Raw genomic sequence first — 17522 nt, 5'->3', positions numbered from 1 at the left:
GCCATTCCAAAAGCAAATAATACATTTTCTTAATCCCAGAATTCCCAATTACCCAGAATGATATAATAATTGCTTTAGGGAAGCAAAACAGAACAAACAACCTCGAATCAAACAACAATATAACATTTCACAATTGCTTACAAGAGATTGCATAATTTGTTATATATAAGCAACTCTGATCTAACATAAGAAGGTCCAAGATAAATGGTTAGACAGATGTTTATTCAGCTAGAGTGGGAAGCTGGAGACCAGGCCTTGATGCCCAGCCTTTGATGTTTCTGTAATTCTCAACCACCTCTTTCCTTAGCCTCTCAGCAGAAACATCCAAATGACTCTTCCGCTAAAAAAGCAAGAATAACACATTTAATCCACGAAATAACAAAGTGAATGAGTTCACATAGAAGGACAGGAGAAGAGAGGGCACCTTTGGGAATGATAGCTTTGGTGGAGCCTCGACAATATCACCAAATTTGACCTTCTCACGTCCAGGGAATTCCAGATGAGTCTCGGCCTTACCAGCCTTGCGCTTCTTTTTCTTCTCATCCAGATGTCTGCAAACAACGACACAAGATACATTATTATCCATTTATTATACGTTGCCACGAGTGAATGTGGAGGTTCTCCTAAGCAGGTGCCTACTACACTACAGCATTTGTCCTAGTTAAAAAATGTATGCGATTAACCTAGCATCACTTGAAGCAAGATACCATATGGCATTTTATTTGCACCAGGCAACATAGAAACAAAATTGGTAGATGCAAAAAGCTACACGATCCGAGCAAAGCAAACCAGGAGTGGCCAAATGGTCAGGCAACTCACTTCTTCCTTTTCTGCTTCTTCGAAACCGAGACATTCGCCTCGAGCTCCTTGAAACGGAGATCCTCGACCTTCCCCCGCTTCCTCTTCTTCTTTCCACCATCAGAATTCGTGTTCTCATCGGCCGCCGGTCCACCCTCTGCTGCCTTGGCATCCGCGGCAGCCTCCAGGGTCAGCTTCTTGGTTTTCTGCACAATCATTCGCCAGCTACAAATTACAATGGCACAGGCGACAGAAGCTAATTTTGCAGGACGAATTGTGCTAAGCACAATTTCGCAAGTCGCATCCTGTCTCTATGACAGGACACAATACCTTATCCTTCCCGGCCTTGTCCTTCCCCGTCGCGTCGGCGCCATGCTTCCCGGGAGCCCCTCCTGGTCGTGGGCAACGAGCGAGACGATTAGCGGGCCAGCGCTGCGGCCGTAGGAGAGGCGGATAAAGGGATAAGGAAAGCTCACCGGAGGAAGCGTCGGCCTTGCCTCCGCCGGCGGTGGCGTCCTGCTTCTTCTGGATGGCGATGAGGCGGCGGAGCTTGGACGGGAGCGCCTCGAGCTCCCGCTGCTTGGGCGGCGGGGGCAGCCGCGCGTCGCCCCCGTGCGCCGCCCGGTAGTTCTTCTCCCTCCGCCGCACCCCCTTCCCCGTCATCTCCTCCCCCGCCGCCGCCGCTCTCTTCCTGGTTGGTTTGCTTCCGCCGCCGCCGATACTGCTACGCGGATTAGAGCAGAGGAAGCGAGGTTACAGCCGCCCAAGTGGGCCGCTGGACCGATGTTGGCACGATGGGCTTATCCGGCCCGGCCCGGCCCATGAGAAGTGGCACATGGCTCGCGTGCCCGGCGAGGATTGTGGCAGCAGAAATGGCCGCGGCGACACGTGCGGCAGCACACTGTCTGCTTGGCCTCCGTCGCCGCTCGCCGCCGCCGTTGCCTCTCCTCCCCGTCCCCTTCCGGAGCGGCTCGGTGGCTGTGCGCATGGCTTCGTCGGACGCGGGGGCGGCGCCTCAGCTCGGCGCCACCGTGGAGGTGCCCGGTGGGGCGGGGGCCGTGCGCGTGGTGGCGGCGGCGGGACTCCCGGAGGCGGACTTCAGGAAGGCGCTGGAGTCGGCGCTGTTCAGGCGGTGGCTGGAGAGCCTGCAGGCGGAGAGGGGCCTGCTCGCCCGCGGGAAGCTCAGCCTCCGCCAGATCCTCATCCAGGTGCTCCCCTCTTTCTCCCGCATCGAAATGTTTGAGCTCTAATAACGATTTCGTCGGGGGATTAGTGGATGGATGGCACATCTGAATTTGATGCGTGCAGGGGGTGGACATGTTCGGGCAGCGCGTGGGATTCCTCAAGTTCAAAGCCGACATCGTCGACGAGGAGACCAAGGCCAAGGTGATCTGAACGCCCCTTAATTTTACCTTTATGACACTCCAGACTTAATTGGCAGTAGTAACAGTCTGTGAGCTGTGCAATTTCAAGGTGTTTCTTTAACTGAAATGTATGCGACTTTCTCATGTCTAGCTACTTCTCTGTTAGGATTGCTTAGAAACAAACAGCGTTTGGGTGCAAATAGGATAGAACAGGGGAGGAGCTGGGATAGACCAAGGTGGGTACAGGCTGAAACACTGTTTGTCGGCACTGCGTTTGCATGATGGATTTAGAGCTAATTGACATGCTTGTGAAATCTTTATCCTAGACAGTTCCTACATAATCAAAGTCCGTATTGTGGATTTTCGTTCATCTTATTGATCTACAATATATTTAGATTCCAGGGATTGTCTTTGCAAGAGGGCCTGCTGTTGCTGTGTTGATCCTTTTGGAGTCCAAAGGGCAAACTTATGCCGTTCTTACTGAACAGGTATATATATTACTGTGATTTGCAGCGAAAGGTTGCATATTCGGTGAACACAAATTCTATTGATTGTTGACCCTTCCGGAAAGTTCAGGCTAGAGTTCCTATTGGGAAGTTTATATTGGAGCTACCAGCTGGAATGCTAGATGATGAAAATGGCGACTTTGTTGGCACCGCAGTCCGAGAGGTTAGTATCTTCTTTCCCCAAATATACAGTTTATGCACTGAAGTTTGCATGCTATTGCAGCTGGTGAGTCACACTAGTCCTGTTTTAACTTGATTTGGTTCACAAGACATATGCTAATCTCACTGCCACTGCCAGGAATCCGACTTAATTTCTCAAGTACTAAGTATTCAGTTAATGTATACATCACTGTTTGGTAATTATACTTGGATTGTTGGCAGGTCGAAGAAGAAACTGGTATAAAGTTAAATCTAGGGGACATGGTTGATCTTACTGCTTTACTGGACCCTGCTACTGGGTGCAGAATGCTACCATCACCGGTAAGTGGCCTGCATTAACTTAAGTTCACAATTAAGGGATAACTTCTGTTTCAGAAAAAGAATAACATAACTTGACTCAGCTTGGCTTACGTGCACTGGGCAGACCTGATGATAACATTGGACATACGTAGTTTGGGTTCCTTGCCTCATTATACCCATATGTTTTTGTTGAGAATCACATGCAACACAAAAAGCAGAAGACAGCCGGATGAATTCTGTTCGCAATAACTTTGCAGATCTGTAATAATCCTGCTATATATGCTGCTTGGAAACATAGCAAAGAGTACTGCATAGCAATTCCGGCATGTGTTTCAGCAAAACTTCTATAAATGGGATCTTCATTTGGCATATACCTGGAATGGAAAAGTTCTCTTGATCCATGCCGACGCAATTTTAACACCTGTTCTAAGAACTTACACTCGCTCCTGGTCGTGCAATACCTCGACTAAACAGCTTCCTCTTTTTACCAGGGTGGTTGTGACGAAGAGATTGGCCTGTTCCTTTACAGGGGCCACGTGGACGAGGAGACTATCAGGGCTCTCCAAGGGAAGGAAACGGGCCTGCGGGACCATGGCGAGCTGATCAAGCTGCGTGTGGTCCCCTATGACCAACTCTGGCGCACGACGTCAGATGCGAAGGCGCTCTCGGCCATAGCTCTGTACGAGATGGGCAAGAAGGAAGGCGTCCTACCACTGTTGCCGCCATCTAGTGGCTCATCGTCGAACCTGTAAATGCCGAACTGGGCGTGCGCGTTCTTCTGTACTGAGATGTTTGAGAACATTGGCGGTCAAGTACGCTGTAGTCTCCGTCAATGCCCACCTGAAAGGTAAAAAGAGCTGCAGTGCACAAATAGTTCCATGTAATATATTTGATTTTATAGGGAAGTTAAATGCAGTGTGGATTTTTGGGACATGGGCTACTCGCACCCGATATAGCTAAAAATGTTTTTTTAAAACAAACATTTCCGATCTTTTTATCGCAAACATGGTCTATTGTTATACTCATGTGTAAGGTTTCGCGACTAAATGACTTCATAGAATTCTTGTGGAAAAGCAAAATTGCAGGTACGAAAAATGTGAATAGTAACTTTCATATTCTACTGATTTTTTATTTGCCCAGAATATGACGGAAGTCATTTCCTCGTGAAACTTTAAACACGTGTAGCTACTCTATGTTGGTTGCAAAAGAGTTTCTGAAATATTTAACTTTTTTGAAATTATTTTTCGATCCGGGCAGTGGTGGATTGAGACTTTTGAGCTTCTCCATCGATCACTTTTGCGGAAGCTGAGTCCTTTCTTTTTAAGCAAGTTCAAATCCAGCAAAAAACGAGCATGTGCACCCTTGTTCACCATTGTATTTTCGAGGTAGAAGTCAAGTATTGGTGGTGAACAAATCAGCCGAATCTTCATAATTCTATCACAGACACTATGATATATAACCGATAAAAATATACTACTAGACATCATTCAACAGATCATTGCACGTGTGCTGATGCTGATGAGTTCAACCAAAGGTCAAACATATATTTTCATCTCCGAGCCTAACGGAGCTTCGAGCCAACACCTTCAACATTGGGTGATGTGCTAGTCACGGTCGTCAAACCATTGACTAACCACCTATCGAGGCACTTCCTGTTGGAAATTAGGTGGGTAACCAGATTGAAACCGAGATAAAAGTGTGATTTGGCTGGTTAACCCATATCTTGTTTGACAACTCATCTATTGATTGATGTACCTGTTGGTGATGTTATGGATAGTGTGAAGGTGTCCATTTGAAATTAGAATGCTTTTTTTCTACATATCAATGGTTTTCCCTATTCCATGTGGTTGCCTTTTTTGCTATGTCTATGCTCCTCAAATGACACATGTTACATTTCTAATCCTGTTGATGCCACTATTTTATTTGTCAACAAAGAATAAATCTTGCTAGTACGAATAGACATAGTCATAGGATGCTTCTCGCTCTAAAGTATGCATCTTGATAGTATGTCATCCTTGGCTTTTGTATGCACCATAAAAGATAGAATTGAACATATATGAAATTTGAAATGCTTGTAGACCAAGATATCCTATTCCAATACTCTGTTCAACTTTATGCTAAAAAAATTATCCAAAAATATCAGTCATGAGAATATATATATTTCACATTAAAATATACTCATGCTGTTAAGAAACTATCATATTGATGGAGTATCGTAACCCTTGTGTGATCGCTTCCATTCTTCATTTTCTTTCTCTTTTGATGGATCAACTGTTTCACAAAGTCATTGATTATCTTTATGCTCTTTTTCCATTTGGCTTCTGCCTTCTAACCCCGATATTAAGATACCTTTTCAGTTAATTTCCAGAACATATCAGTAAACAAGAGAATTTGATCCGATGTTAAGCTCAAAATTGAATCCCACTTTGAAGATTGAATCCATAGTTCTCATCAAAAGGTCCTGAGGAAATGTGCATTGCAGACTTGATTTGCAATCGAAATGGTAAAAATTCAGAGAACTGCCAGCCAGCAAATGCGCATCAAGTCAATCAGCTATTGGTATGAGCATGCTACCTCAACTTAGAACTCGGGGTCAATTAATTCGTATCTTAACTTTGCTCACTCAGAAATCTGAGTAATCATAGCCCAGTTCAGAAGTTCTGAAGAAACTATGTTTACTGCAGTTATTTCCCAACAATAGCTCACTGAATTTTGGTTTTGCCATTCATGTCGAGGATTTGATTTGATTCTCTCTTTTGTAGGTTATGAAGTGCAAAATTAGACAGGCGGACTGAACTTTTAAAGCTAGAAATATGATCTTAGCACTTAAAATATTATCCTATTTATATTGCTGATGATCATGGAAGTATCTGCATGTTTATGGTAATTCTGTTAGCTGCTGCTGAGCAGATCTTCTCTGATAGTTTTGCAGCATTCATTCCGAAAACATCACTGCTGAACTCGCGTAGCACTTTGGTTGAGAACTCGTGGCTTGCTAGCTTTCTCTGATGTCGCCACTTCTCCCCGTACATTGCCACAGTCATTCAGTTTAGTATCTTTTTAGGGGAATTAAATGATATATGATTGGTCTGACTAGCTTGAATGTAAAGTCAAGGTTAATCGTCTACATGATGTTGGTTAATTAATTCAGGAGTACATGGCAATATGTTGTTCATACTACTCACGTTTTGACTCCATCCTCTATAAATTTTGCAGGATCTAATTAAATGTATGACATAGAGACTGATGTATCTATCAGCAATTCACCATGCTATTTGTTAAGAAAGAGAGGTGGAACAAGGATGATCAGCAAGGAAGATCACCCTACTGTATTCACTGAAGTTTGTCTGCTCAATGACGGCGAGGTCAGCGGTTAGAACATCGGTTTGCCTTGGGTAGACCAGCCCGACGGTGTCATGTAGGAGCGCGTACGTCACATGCTCGTCGAAGATCCTGTTGAAGTTATTAAGCTGGCGGAACACTGTCCGGTGAGCTGTGGGCGGACATGGGGTCTCTGTGTGAACTCCCTGATGCAGAAGATGATGTTCAAGAAAAGAAAAGAAAAGACGAAAGATCCAACCAAAGTTTTAAATAGCATGCTAAGCCTCTTAGCGGCGGCTCAGCCAAAAGCTATGAAACGCTATGGCGCAGCTACAACATGCTAAGCCTCATTTAGCGTTTCAGCATAAATCAATTAAAATGAGCAATAAAAGAACTAGTTGTTCTACAAAAGAACTACTCCCTCCGTTCCTAATATTTGTCTTTTTTAGAGATTTCAAATGGATTATTACATACGGATGTATATAGACATATTTTAGAGTATAGATTTGCTCATTTTGCTTCGTATGTAGTCACTTGTTGAAATCTCTAGAAAGATAAATATTTAGGAACGGAGGGAGTAGTATTGTGAAGATTTAGATATAGCAGAATTAGGAGAATTCCCTCATTGAAATATAGCAGAGTTGTAAGGCCAAAGATTTTGAGGCTAGCATTTACTAGGATGTTGTTTTTGTAAGAGCATAGGGTTACAGTGATAAAGATCCAGCAACAGTCTGGTTCTTGCAAGCTACGGTGATAAAAAGTACAAAGATGTTCAGGATTACTTGCAAACTGGTTTTTGCAAGTTACGAAGATGTTCAGAATTACTACTTATCTAGTTGTACTAATGTTGAAAACAGATTTTGATGCAGTCCAGACTCGACATACACGTGATGAACATTGAAGTAGTAGTAGAACGCCCGTGCGTTGCTACGGGCTATAATGCATATTCTTTAAGAAGGTCGAACCAGAAACAGAAACTGCCCCCGCGTCGTCCGCTCGGGCGGCGAAATCGTAGTCAACGCAGGTATCTCTCTGTCGATCTCTCCCTTGCCGCTGCCGGTGGACGGCATGGGCAAAGCCCGTGCGGCGGTAGGCGGCGGCGAGACCTTCTCTCGCGCCCTCCTTGGTTGGTGGGAGGCTCCGATGCGCCTTGGACGCCAGATCCGTTAGTCGGGACGGCGGCGGCGGCTCCTTGAGGAGTTCGTCGGGCGGGATCGGCTACTCGCCGGGCGCGCGGCTGTGAGGCGAGGTGGATGAAGCGGCGGACGCGTTGCTGCAGGCCAGAGGCGGAGGTGCGGCCAAGCCATGCGGCGGCAGCGCTAAAACCGGCTGTGGCGCTCGCCTGAACCTTGGGCTCGTTTGGGCCAGAGGTTGACCCGCTACATCCGATCGCCAGGAGTTGGCCGGCGGTGTGGGGACTGCTGGATCGACCAAAGTAATGGTGGTTTTGGCCTTGCCATTCTTCAAACGGCAACTCGCCCATTGACCAAATCTGCCTCCTGGATTGGACCGCGGTCGAGTTCCGTTCTTCCTCTCGGAGATATTTGCAGTTTGTCACAAGATGCTACTAGATATCTAGAGTGGAATTGATGCGGTCGTGCACAACCTTTTTGGGCGAGGCGCGAAGCTTCCTCTTCTGGTCGTTACCATGGGACATGTCTTCATATAGATTTTCATGGAGCTGACAGAGATGGAGAAACACATGGCGGATGCGATCGAAGGTTTGTTGTTGGCAGAGAGAGTGTTGGTTGTGTTGAAGACGATGCGACACAGCTTCTTACTGTGTGTCGGGGGTTCAACTACTTGCAACAGCAGCCTTGGCAAGCGGGGGTGGCAACACAGGTGGACTGTATTTTTGGTGGTGCTCCTTGAGTACCGAGCCATGATTTTTCGAGGTGAAAACCCAAGGTCTGGCCTTCATTGGTTGTACCTGGCAATGGCCTTTTTTAAGGCATTGTTTTGAAAACTCGGTCTTTCTCCGGGGTGAAAACCCAAGATCTTCGATCGGGCGACGACAACGCTTATACATTGTTTCCTTCTTGGAGGTGTTGCTTTTGGAGAGCCTAGTACGTAGTACAGGTGTTATATTTGGTGGTGGTTAGAGTCAGGGACGGATCCAGAGCAAAAATGTACCGGTGTCCACGTGCACATCATATATACAAGGATGGACAAGAAGCAATAATATATATGAAAGAGCACACCCAACAACACAAATTATAATGCAACGAGATCTCTTAACAAAATAAACTGTTTCACATCCACTTGAAATACTAGTTGATTACATAAATTTGAAGAATTAAGCATAAGAACTCGAAACAATGAAAACAAAATATGGTCAGATCACGACATAGGCCAATAGATCCTGGATGCCTACAAAATAAAATAAAATACACTTAGTACATATTAAATAGACTTCTCCAATGATTCATAAGGTCAAGATCATTACCTTTTAAAATAGCCCTCTACGTTCATTCATGACCTCAAAGCGATCAATGACTGCATCATTGGTAACTTTTCTCATTTCTTCCTTCTCCACATAGCAAATAAGGTTGTGATTCAATGCATCATCACCAAGACGATTCCGCAAAGATGTCTTCACAATTTTCATGCCCGAAAAACATCTATCGGTTCATGTACTAGCTGGAGGATCATCCGGTTCATGTGATGGGCTAGCTATATCATCTTGTGCTGATGTCTTCTTTTTCTTAAGAAACCTTTCCATAAATTCTCCTGTGATTTATTATTATTGTGTTAGCAAAAATGTACAGAGTTACATTATTTGTGTTTGCGTATGCAAGAATAGAAACAATAAACAAAATGTATTGATTGAATGATACAAATACGATTAGGGAGTTAAACTTACTCGACATTGTGCCTTGCTGCTTTCGCAGAAATAATCCTCCCCTGGTTAGCTATGAATCGCAGTGAATTGTTCCCAATTGAAATAGCTTTAAATTTCAGAGATTTCAGATTTCAGAGAGATCGGCAATTACCGAATACCAAATGCTGAGTTGGGAGTTGAGAGTTGAGAGTTGAGACGTACCTCAAATTTCCAACTATCCCTGAGTGGGCGAGGGTAGAGGCGGCCGGCTAGCGATGCTTGAAAAACGGCGACTAGGCGGACCGGCGGCTGGCCGTGCGACAAAGAAGGGGAAGGGGCGAGCACGGGCGACGCTGCGAGGGTTGAGACGCAGAAGCCGAGCGGACGAGTAACCCTACGGGCGCACGTACAGGTAAGGTACAGCCGTATTGGGGATCGATTAATCGGATCGATAGCTTTTTCTATTCAACAGCGCACGTACATGGACCAGGGATTGTCGGATCGATCGATCGATCATGTGTGGGCATTTACGTAGATGGGCTGCACTGCCTGGCTTGTGTATTGCTGGGCTGGCCGGTGTCCAGGTCCAAAAATAACCGGTGTCCAGCCCAAAAATCTGGAGTATGTATAAGGGAAACACGTATTTTACCCGGTGCCAGTGACACCGGATGAGATAACGTGCCTCCGCCCCTGGTTAGAGTGCTTCTGTTGCGACTGGTTGTACACCGCGACAGGGCTTTTTGTTTCTTTCTTTTTTTTTGGCTGTGTGTATCCAGGATGTCTTCAGGCATCTCGTTGGTGCAAAGGCTGGGTGTATCTGATATCATCGCGATATTAATATATTTCCCTTGTCGAAAAAAATATACTTTAGGAAATATCTCTGGTCTGAACTCATATAGGCCCACTGTCGTCTTGTCAATGTCTTCGCCGCACAACGTAGATAGTTGCCGCTTGTCGGAATCAATGGACATTATCTTCCTCAACTATGTGTCAACCTTGCTTATGATGAACCTAAATGTGTCAACCTTGCTTATGACGAACCTAAAAAAGATGGAATTATTGAACGAAAGCATCATGCAATTGAAGCTTGATAATCACAATATGCATGACTACTTTGTACAAGAGGGTTTTTTTTGCGGGGTGTACAAGAGGCACATCTAGATGTGCTTTAGCAAAACTGTCATGGTATGATTGGACAATAACATACTTATTTTCTAAATTACGTAACTGAAAAGAAATCATGAACTATAGGCAAAAGAATGACAGACCAACTATTACAGATTAGGCACGACATGTGATCTTCATTGACATGCATGCTAGTACTAATAAAAAATTGGGTGTGACTAGGGCACATCTAGATGTGCCTAATTATTGCACATCTAAGTGAGTGAATCAAGCACAAAGAGGAAAAGAAAAAAAAAGGAAATATCCACACAATCTCGATGTAAGACCAATGACATAGGACTTAGATGTGCAATACTTATGGCACATCTAGATGTGCTTTAGCAAAACTGTAAAAAATTATGTGTGCCTTAGGACCTACTATAGGAACACTCATGTGCGCGCTGCCTCGTGGCCGGCATCTTACATAGAATTCTTCTATTGAGTTTTTCAGTTTGCGTTTTCATTTTCTTTCTTTTCCATGTACAATTGGTGTGCTCTCGCCCTTCCTCTATCAATGAGAACGCAACTCTTCTATGTAATTTCTATGATGCATTTCTATGAACGCAACTCTACTACACAACTCTCACATGACAATATACCTATTGCACAAAACAAAATATGCAAAAATGGTAAAAAAAAGTAATAATGATACATGTCTTGTCCAGACAAGAATGAATGCACTTTATCATGAATGTTTTTATTTTATTGCTGCCATGTCATGCCTTGTTTTTTTTCTCGATTCCGATTTTTTTTTCCGATAGGGACCAGAAAACAGGTTTCTGGAAATTCTCGGAATTTTCAAACGAATTTTGAATTCGAAAATTTTGTGTATCAATATAATATGTTTAAGCATCTTTTTAAGATAGTGATTGGCATGTCGAAGTGGCCAGCCCGTCTTCTATGCGTTCGGAAGCTCGCAGGTTCGACACACCAGTCCCGCGTGGAGCTACATTAGATTCGATCCTGGGACATCCTGGAAGCTACTCAAGTGCATTACCAATACACTAAGTGTTATCTTGTGTTCACAAGGGCATACGAACTGTCTTTGACATATGTTAGCCCGTATAAATTCAAAATTTTCAGCAATATTTGAATTTTTCGCTAGGTAACGGAAGGGCCGGTTTCCGAAAATCTAGGCCAAGAAAAAAAACCTGGTCATGCCACCATTATCTGGACAACTTCTTGCAAGAACATGATGGCTGATAAAAAAAGATGCCGCACAGCCTGAAAACGCAAAACATGTAGTATTGGTATTCTGTACCATTTTATGACGTCATATTATTGCTGGGTGAAATTTTATCCACAAATTTAAAAGATTAGAGCAAAGAAAAGCAAGTATTTCGTGTCCCATTAGCTCGTTGCAACCTGGCTCCTCCGAAATCACACATATTCACTATTAGGGAAAAGCTAGCAGTAGCGCGTGTTTTAGGCCTATCAGTAGCGCGGGCAGGAGCGCTACTGGTACGACGCTACAGCTAAAGGTTAACCCACGCTACTGCTATATCGACTTAGCACACTAGTAGAAAACTGCGCTTTGGTCACAGGGCAATATTCACATTAGTCCCGGTTCAGTCACGAACCGGGACTAATGTGAGCATTGGTCCCGGTTCGTGCGGTCAGGGGCCTGCCGGGCCTCGTGGGGGCATTGGTCCTGGTTCGTCCGGCCCCTTTGGTCCCGGTTGGTGGGACAAACCGGGACCAATGGGCCTCGCTCCTGGCCCACCACCATTGGTCCCGATTGGTGGCTTGAACCGGGACCAGAGGCTCACCCTTTTGTCCCGGTTCATACCACAAACCGGGACTAAAGGGTTGGTCCTAGTTGCGGTCAGAGTTTAGTCCCACCTCGCCAACCGAAGGGCGCTCACACCAGTTTATAAGCCCGTTCCTCTCTGCCTTGTTGAGCTCCTCTCAAAGTGAAAATAGATGCCCTTATACAGGGAATTTGACCTAAATTCAGAGTAATTTTTTTTGAATTTCATAGAAATTTATTATGAATTTAGGTTGAATTTTCTCTATAGGCGCATCTATGTTCATTTTTTATAGTAAATAAACCTTAATAAACTAAATAAAAATAAATAAACCTTAATAAAATTAAATAAAATAAACTATAGTAAATAAAATAAATAAACCTTAATAAAATTAATAAAAATAGCAGCAGTAAAATAATAAAAATAGCAGCAGTAAAATAAATAAAAATAAAATAAATAAAGTAAAATACATAAGTAATTAGAAACAAAATGGAATAAAATAAATAAGTTTTTTGTTGTAAGTAGAAACAAAACAAAATAAATAAAGCAAAAGAGAAAACAAAAAACAGGGAAAAAAATTATGCCACCTACTGGGCCACGGCCTGAATACGACTTGAAACCCATCCATGGGCCAGGATTCAGGCCCGCAGAAGGCCCAGTAGGCCCCACAGGCAAAGAGAACGGTTAGGCCCGAAAGCCTGCAGTTGAGAGGAGCTCGAGAGGGTGGGCGCAACAGCGCTTATAAACCACTCTCGAGCTCTCTCAACTAGCGAGGTGGGACTAAACTTTTGACGCGGGGCAGCACAAGGCCTTTGGTCCCGGTTGGTGCCACCAACCGGGACTAAAGGGGGCATTGGTCCCGGTTCGTGGCACAAACCGGGACCAAAGGCCTTTAGTCCCGGTTGGTGCCACGAACCGGGACCAATGAGTTGCCTATATATACCCCATCGCCACAGCAGAGCACTCCACAGTGCTCTGTTTTTTCTGGCCGGCGAGGGGAGGGCATTTGGGTGCTCTAGCTCACCTCCTATGCACATGAGGTATTCGATGAAATGTCTGAGCCACACTAGTTAATCTTTCTCCTCTCGAAACTCGACCTCCGAGCTCCATTTTCCCCGAGATTTGTCTAGGTTTAGCGGTCCGTCACGTCCCGTCCCCGTCTTCACCGCCGTCGATCGCCCGCGCCGATCTCGTCGCCAGCACCACCGTGGTGAGCCTCTTGTTCTTATCTTCTTTCTGAAAGAAAAAAATTCTTACTTTAGATAGATACTTGTCTAATTTTGTTACTTTTATTATTCCTTCTTATTACATAGTGCGATGGTTTTGGTATCCGCCCTCGTCCTGTCTATGATTCGGATGTGGTATATATTATCTTTTTATAACTATTTGGTTCATTTATTGTTTATGACAAATATGCCGACCAACGTGACATAGATTTTATTTATCTAGGAGGTGGTTGAACCGGAAATTCTAACCGACCCTATTGTCGAGAGGTTAAATTTAGTTGAAGAAGAAAACAATTACTTGAAGGAAAAAATAAAAAAAATTGAGGAGGAGAAGATGATATTGGAGTTGCATGTTGCGGATGTCGTCGATGATCACAAGATCAAGATGGATGCAATGCGCTTGAAGATTAGAAAGATTAGAAAATATGCCATTCATACCGAGGCTTGGTATCATTATGCCGTTGGATCAATTGTTACCTTGGTTGCGATTATGATCGCATTTGTTTTCGCATTGAAATGTTTTACATAGTTTCAATGTATGGTTTAATTAATTAGATGCTTTGGAGAGCTATATATATGTTGTTAGATAAGAACTATGTATGTACTTTAGTTTTAATGTGATGATGAACTTCTATTAATTTGGTCACTTAATTATCTATTCATGATGTTCTGTAATGGTTTTTGACACACTGAATTATATATAATGCACGCAGATGAACCGACAATGGATGTATGGTGACAGACACACCTCCGAGTACATTAAGTGCGTGCATGATTTTCTCGAAGTGGCTGAGGCAAACAAGCAGAATGGTTTTATGTGTTGTCCATGCCCTATATGTGGGAATACGAAGTCTTACTCTGACCGGAAAATCCTTCACACCCACCTGCTTTACAAGGGTTTCATGCCACACTATAATGTTTGGACGAGGCACGGAGAAATAGGGGTTATGATGGAAGACGGCGAAGAAGAAGAGGACGATGACAACTATGTGCCCCCTGAATACGGTGATGATGCAACGGGGGAAGCTGCTGAAGATCAAGAGGAACCAGACGATGTGCCCAATGATGCTGCAAGGGGGGAAGCTGCTGAAGATCAAGAGGAACCAGTGCTCGATGATGATGATCTCCGCCGGGTCATTGTCGATGCAAGGACGCAACGCGAAAGTCAAAAGGAGAAGCTGAAGTTCGATCGCATGTTAGAGGATCACAAAAAAGGGTTGTACCCCAATTGCGAAGATGGAAACACAAAGCTCGGTACTGTACTGGAATTGCTGCAGTGGAAGGCAGAGAATGCTGTGCCTGACAAAGGATTTGAGAAGCTATTGAAAATATTGAAGAAGAAGCTTCCAAAGGATAACGAATTGCCCGACAGTACATACACAGCAAAGAAGGTCGTATGCGCTCTAGGATTGGAGGTGCAGAAGATACATGCATGCCCTAATGACTGCATCCTCTACCGCGGTGCGTACAAGGATCTGAACGCATGCCCGGTATGCGGTGCATTGCGGTATAAGATCAGACGAGATGACCCTGGTGATGTTGACGGCGAGCCCCCCAGGAAGCGGGTTCCTGCGAAGGTGATGTGGTATGCTCCTATAATACCACAGTTGAAACATCTGTTCAGAAACGAAGAGCATGCCAAGTTGATGCGATGGCACAGTGAGGACCGTAAGAAAGACGGGAAGTTGAGAGCACTCGTTGACGGGTCGCAGTGGAGAAAAATTGAGAGAAAGTACTGGGCTGAGTTTGCAGCTGACCCAAGGAACGTATGGTTTGGTTCAAGCGCGGATGGCATTAATCCTTTCGGGGAGCAGAGCAGCAATCACAGCACCTGGCCCTTGACTCTATGTATGTATAACCTTCCTCCTTGGATGTGCATGAAGCGGAAGTTCATTATGATGCCAGTTCTCATCCAAGGCCCTAAGCAACCCGGCAACGACATTGATGTGTACCTAAGGCCATTAGTTGAAGAACTTTTACAGCTGTGGAATGGAAACGGTGTACGTACGTGGGATGAGCACAAACAGGAGGAATTTAACCTGCACACGTTGCTGTTTGTAACCATCAACGATTGGCCCGCTCTCAGTAACCTTTCAGGACAGACAAACAAGGGATACAACGCATGCACGCACTGTTTAGATGACACTGAAAGTATATACCTGGACAAATGCAGGAAGAATGTGTACCTGGGCCATCGTCGATTTCTTCCGACCAACCATCAATGTCGAAAGAAAGGCAAGCATTTCAAAGGCGAGGCAGATCACCGGAAGAAGCCCACCATGCGTACCGGTGATCACGTACTTGCTATGGTCAATGATTTACACGTAATCTTTGGAAAGGGTCCCAGCGGACTAGCTGTTCCGAATGACGCTGAGGGACACGCACCCATGTGGAAGAAGAAATCTATATTTTGGGACCTACCCTACTGGAAAGAGCTAGAGGTCCGCTCTTCAATCGACGTGATGCACGTGACGAAGAACCTTTGCGTGAACCTGCTAGGCTTCTTGGGCGTGTATGGGAAGACAAAAGATACACCTGAGGCACGGGAGGACCTGCAACGTTTGCACGAAAAAGACGGCATGCCTCCGAAGCAGTATGAAGGTCCTGCCAGCTACGCTCTTACGAAAGAAGAGAAATAAATCTTCTTTGAATGCCTGCTCTGTATGAAGGTCCCGACTGGCTTCTCGTCGAATATAAAGGGAATAATAAATATGCCAGAGAAAAAGTTCCAGAACCTAAAGTCTCATGACTGCCACGTGATTATGATGCAACTGCTTCCGGTTGCATTGAGGGGGCTTCTACCGGAAAACGTCCGATTAGCCATTGTGAAGCTATGTGCATTCCTCAATGCAATCTCTTAGAGGGTGATCGATCCAGAAATCATACCAAGGCTAAGGAGTGATGTGGCGCAATGTCTTGTCAGTTTCGAGCTGGTGTTCCCACCATCCTTCTTCAATATCATGACGCACGTCCTAGTTCATCTAGTCAACGAGATTGTCATTCTGGGGCCCGTATTTCTACACAATATGTTCCCCTTTGAGAGGTTCATGGGAGTCCTAAAGAAATATGTCCGTAACCGCACTAGGCCAGAAGGAAGCATCTCCATGGGCCATCAAACAGAGGATGTCATTCGGTTTTGTGTTGACTTCATTCCTAGCCTTAAGAAGATAGCTCTCCCTAAATCGCGGTATGAGGGGAGACTGACTGGAAAAGGCACGCTTGGAGGGGACTCAATAATATGCAGGGACGGATATTCTTGGTCTCAAGCACACTACACAGTTCTACAGAACTCTACCTTGGTGACCCCGTATGTTGATGAACACAAGAACAGTCTGCGCTCCAAACACCCGGAGCAGTGTGATGACTGGATTACATGTGAACACATCATGACTTTCAGCAGTTGGTTGGAAACACGTCTCAGAGGTGACACCCTGTTTGTGATGAGTTGTACTCGTTGTCCAGGGGACCATCTTCGACTGTATTGATTTACAAAGGATACGAGATAAATGGGAATACATTTTACACGATCGCCCAAGATCAAAAGAGCACCAACCAAAACAGCGGTGTCCGCTTTGATGCAGCAACCGAGAGGGGAAAGGACACATATTATGGTTACATAATGGACATATGGGAACTTGACTACGGACATGATTTTAAGGTCCCTTTGTTTAAGTGCAAATGGGTCAATCTGTCAGGAGGCGGGGTACAGGTAGACCCACAGTACGGAATGACAACAGTGGATCTGAACAATCTTGGGTACACTGACGAACCGTTCGTCCTAGCCAATGATGTGGCACAGGTTATCTATGTGAAGGACATGTCTACCAGACCGAGAAAAAGAAAAGATAAGGAAGCGAATACATCATACGATGAGCCAAAGCGCCACATAGTTCTTTCAGGAAAAAGGGACATTGTGGGAGTGGAGGGCAAGACAGACATGTCTGAAGATTATGAAAAGTTTCATGAAATTCCTCCCTTCAAAGTCAAGGCTGACCCAAGCATCCTGATAAACGATGAAGATTATCCATGGTTACGGCGCAATAAGCAAATGACACAAGCAAAGAAAAAGTGAAGACTTTCTCCCGCAACTATTATGATGATACCATGCCAACTTT

General features: G+C 44.7%; 2 protein-coding genes across 3 annotated transcripts; one reads left to right on the top strand and one right to left on the bottom strand.

Moving 5' to 3' along the window:
- Nucleotides 1-90: 90 nt before the first annotated feature.
- LOC109785866 (uncharacterized) lies at nt 91-1526 on the bottom strand. Of its 2 annotated transcripts, none has more exons than XM_040397309.2 (5): nt 1275-1526; nt 1129-1190; nt 820-1004; nt 425-551; nt 91-340 (listed from the first exon to the last, which is right to left on the bottom strand). In XM_040397309.2, the coding sequence occupies exons 1-5, from the start codon at nt 1459-1461 to the stop codon at nt 221-223; spliced, it is 681 nt and encodes a 226-aa protein (XP_040253243.1). In that variant the 5' UTR covers nt 1462-1526; the 3' UTR covers nt 91-220. The 2 variants fall into 2 exon arrangements, with proteins under 2 accessions (XP_040253243.1, XP_020200044.1); XM_020344455.4 differs by having other exon boundaries at nt 1129-1196; nt 1275-1511.
- A 35-nt stretch (nt 1527-1561) lies between these two features.
- LOC109785867 (nudix hydrolase 14, chloroplastic) lies at nt 1562-4107 on the top strand. Its single transcript, XM_020344456.4, has 6 exons — nt 1562-2006; nt 2107-2184; nt 2558-2650; nt 2739-2831; nt 3050-3148; nt 3619-4107. Exons 1-6 carry the CDS (start codon nt 1593-1595, stop codon nt 3877-3879), a joined length of 1038 nt encoding a protein of 345 aa, XP_020200045.2. The 5' UTR covers nt 1562-1592; the 3' UTR covers nt 3880-4107.
- Nucleotides 4108-17522: the final 13415 nt, after the last annotated feature.

The sequence above is a fragment of the Aegilops tauschii genome, chromosome 7 (assembly GCF_002575655.3).
Source record: "Aegilops tauschii subsp. strangulata cultivar AL8/78 chromosome 7, Aet v6.0, whole genome shotgun sequence".
NCBI lineage: Eukaryota > Viridiplantae > Streptophyta > Magnoliopsida > Poales > Poaceae > Aegilops > Aegilops tauschii.
Note: the sequence above shows the minus strand (reverse complement) of the source record. Positions and strands in the feature narration are given on the sequence as shown.

Bases quoted from the DNA above. Each gene is read 5' to 3' on its own strand.
- LOC109785866 (XM_020344455.4), bottom strand. From the start codon at position 1,461: ATGACGGGGAAGGGGGTGCGGCGGAGGGAGAAGAACTACCGGGCGGCG. The intron at 1,197-1,274 runs GTGAGCTTTCCT...CTCGTTGCCCAC, and splicing joins CAAGGCCGACGCTTCCTCCG to GACCAGGAGGGGCTCCCGGG. The intron at 341-424 runs GTGCCCTCTCTT...TTGCTTTTTTAG, and splicing joins CAAAGCTATCATTCCCAAAG to CGGAAGAGTCATTTGGATGT.
- LOC109785867 (XM_020344456.4), top strand. From the start codon at position 1,593: ATGGGCTTATCCGGCCCGGCCCGGCCCATGAGAAGTGGCACATGGCTC. The intron at 2,185-2,557 runs GTGATCTGAACG...CAATATATTTAG, and splicing joins ACGAGGAGACCAAGGCCAAG to ATTCCAGGGATTGTCTTTGC. The intron at 3,149-3,618 runs GTAAGTGGCCTG...TCTTTTTACCAG, and splicing joins GCAGAATGCTACCATCACCG to GGTGGTTGTGACGAAGAGAT.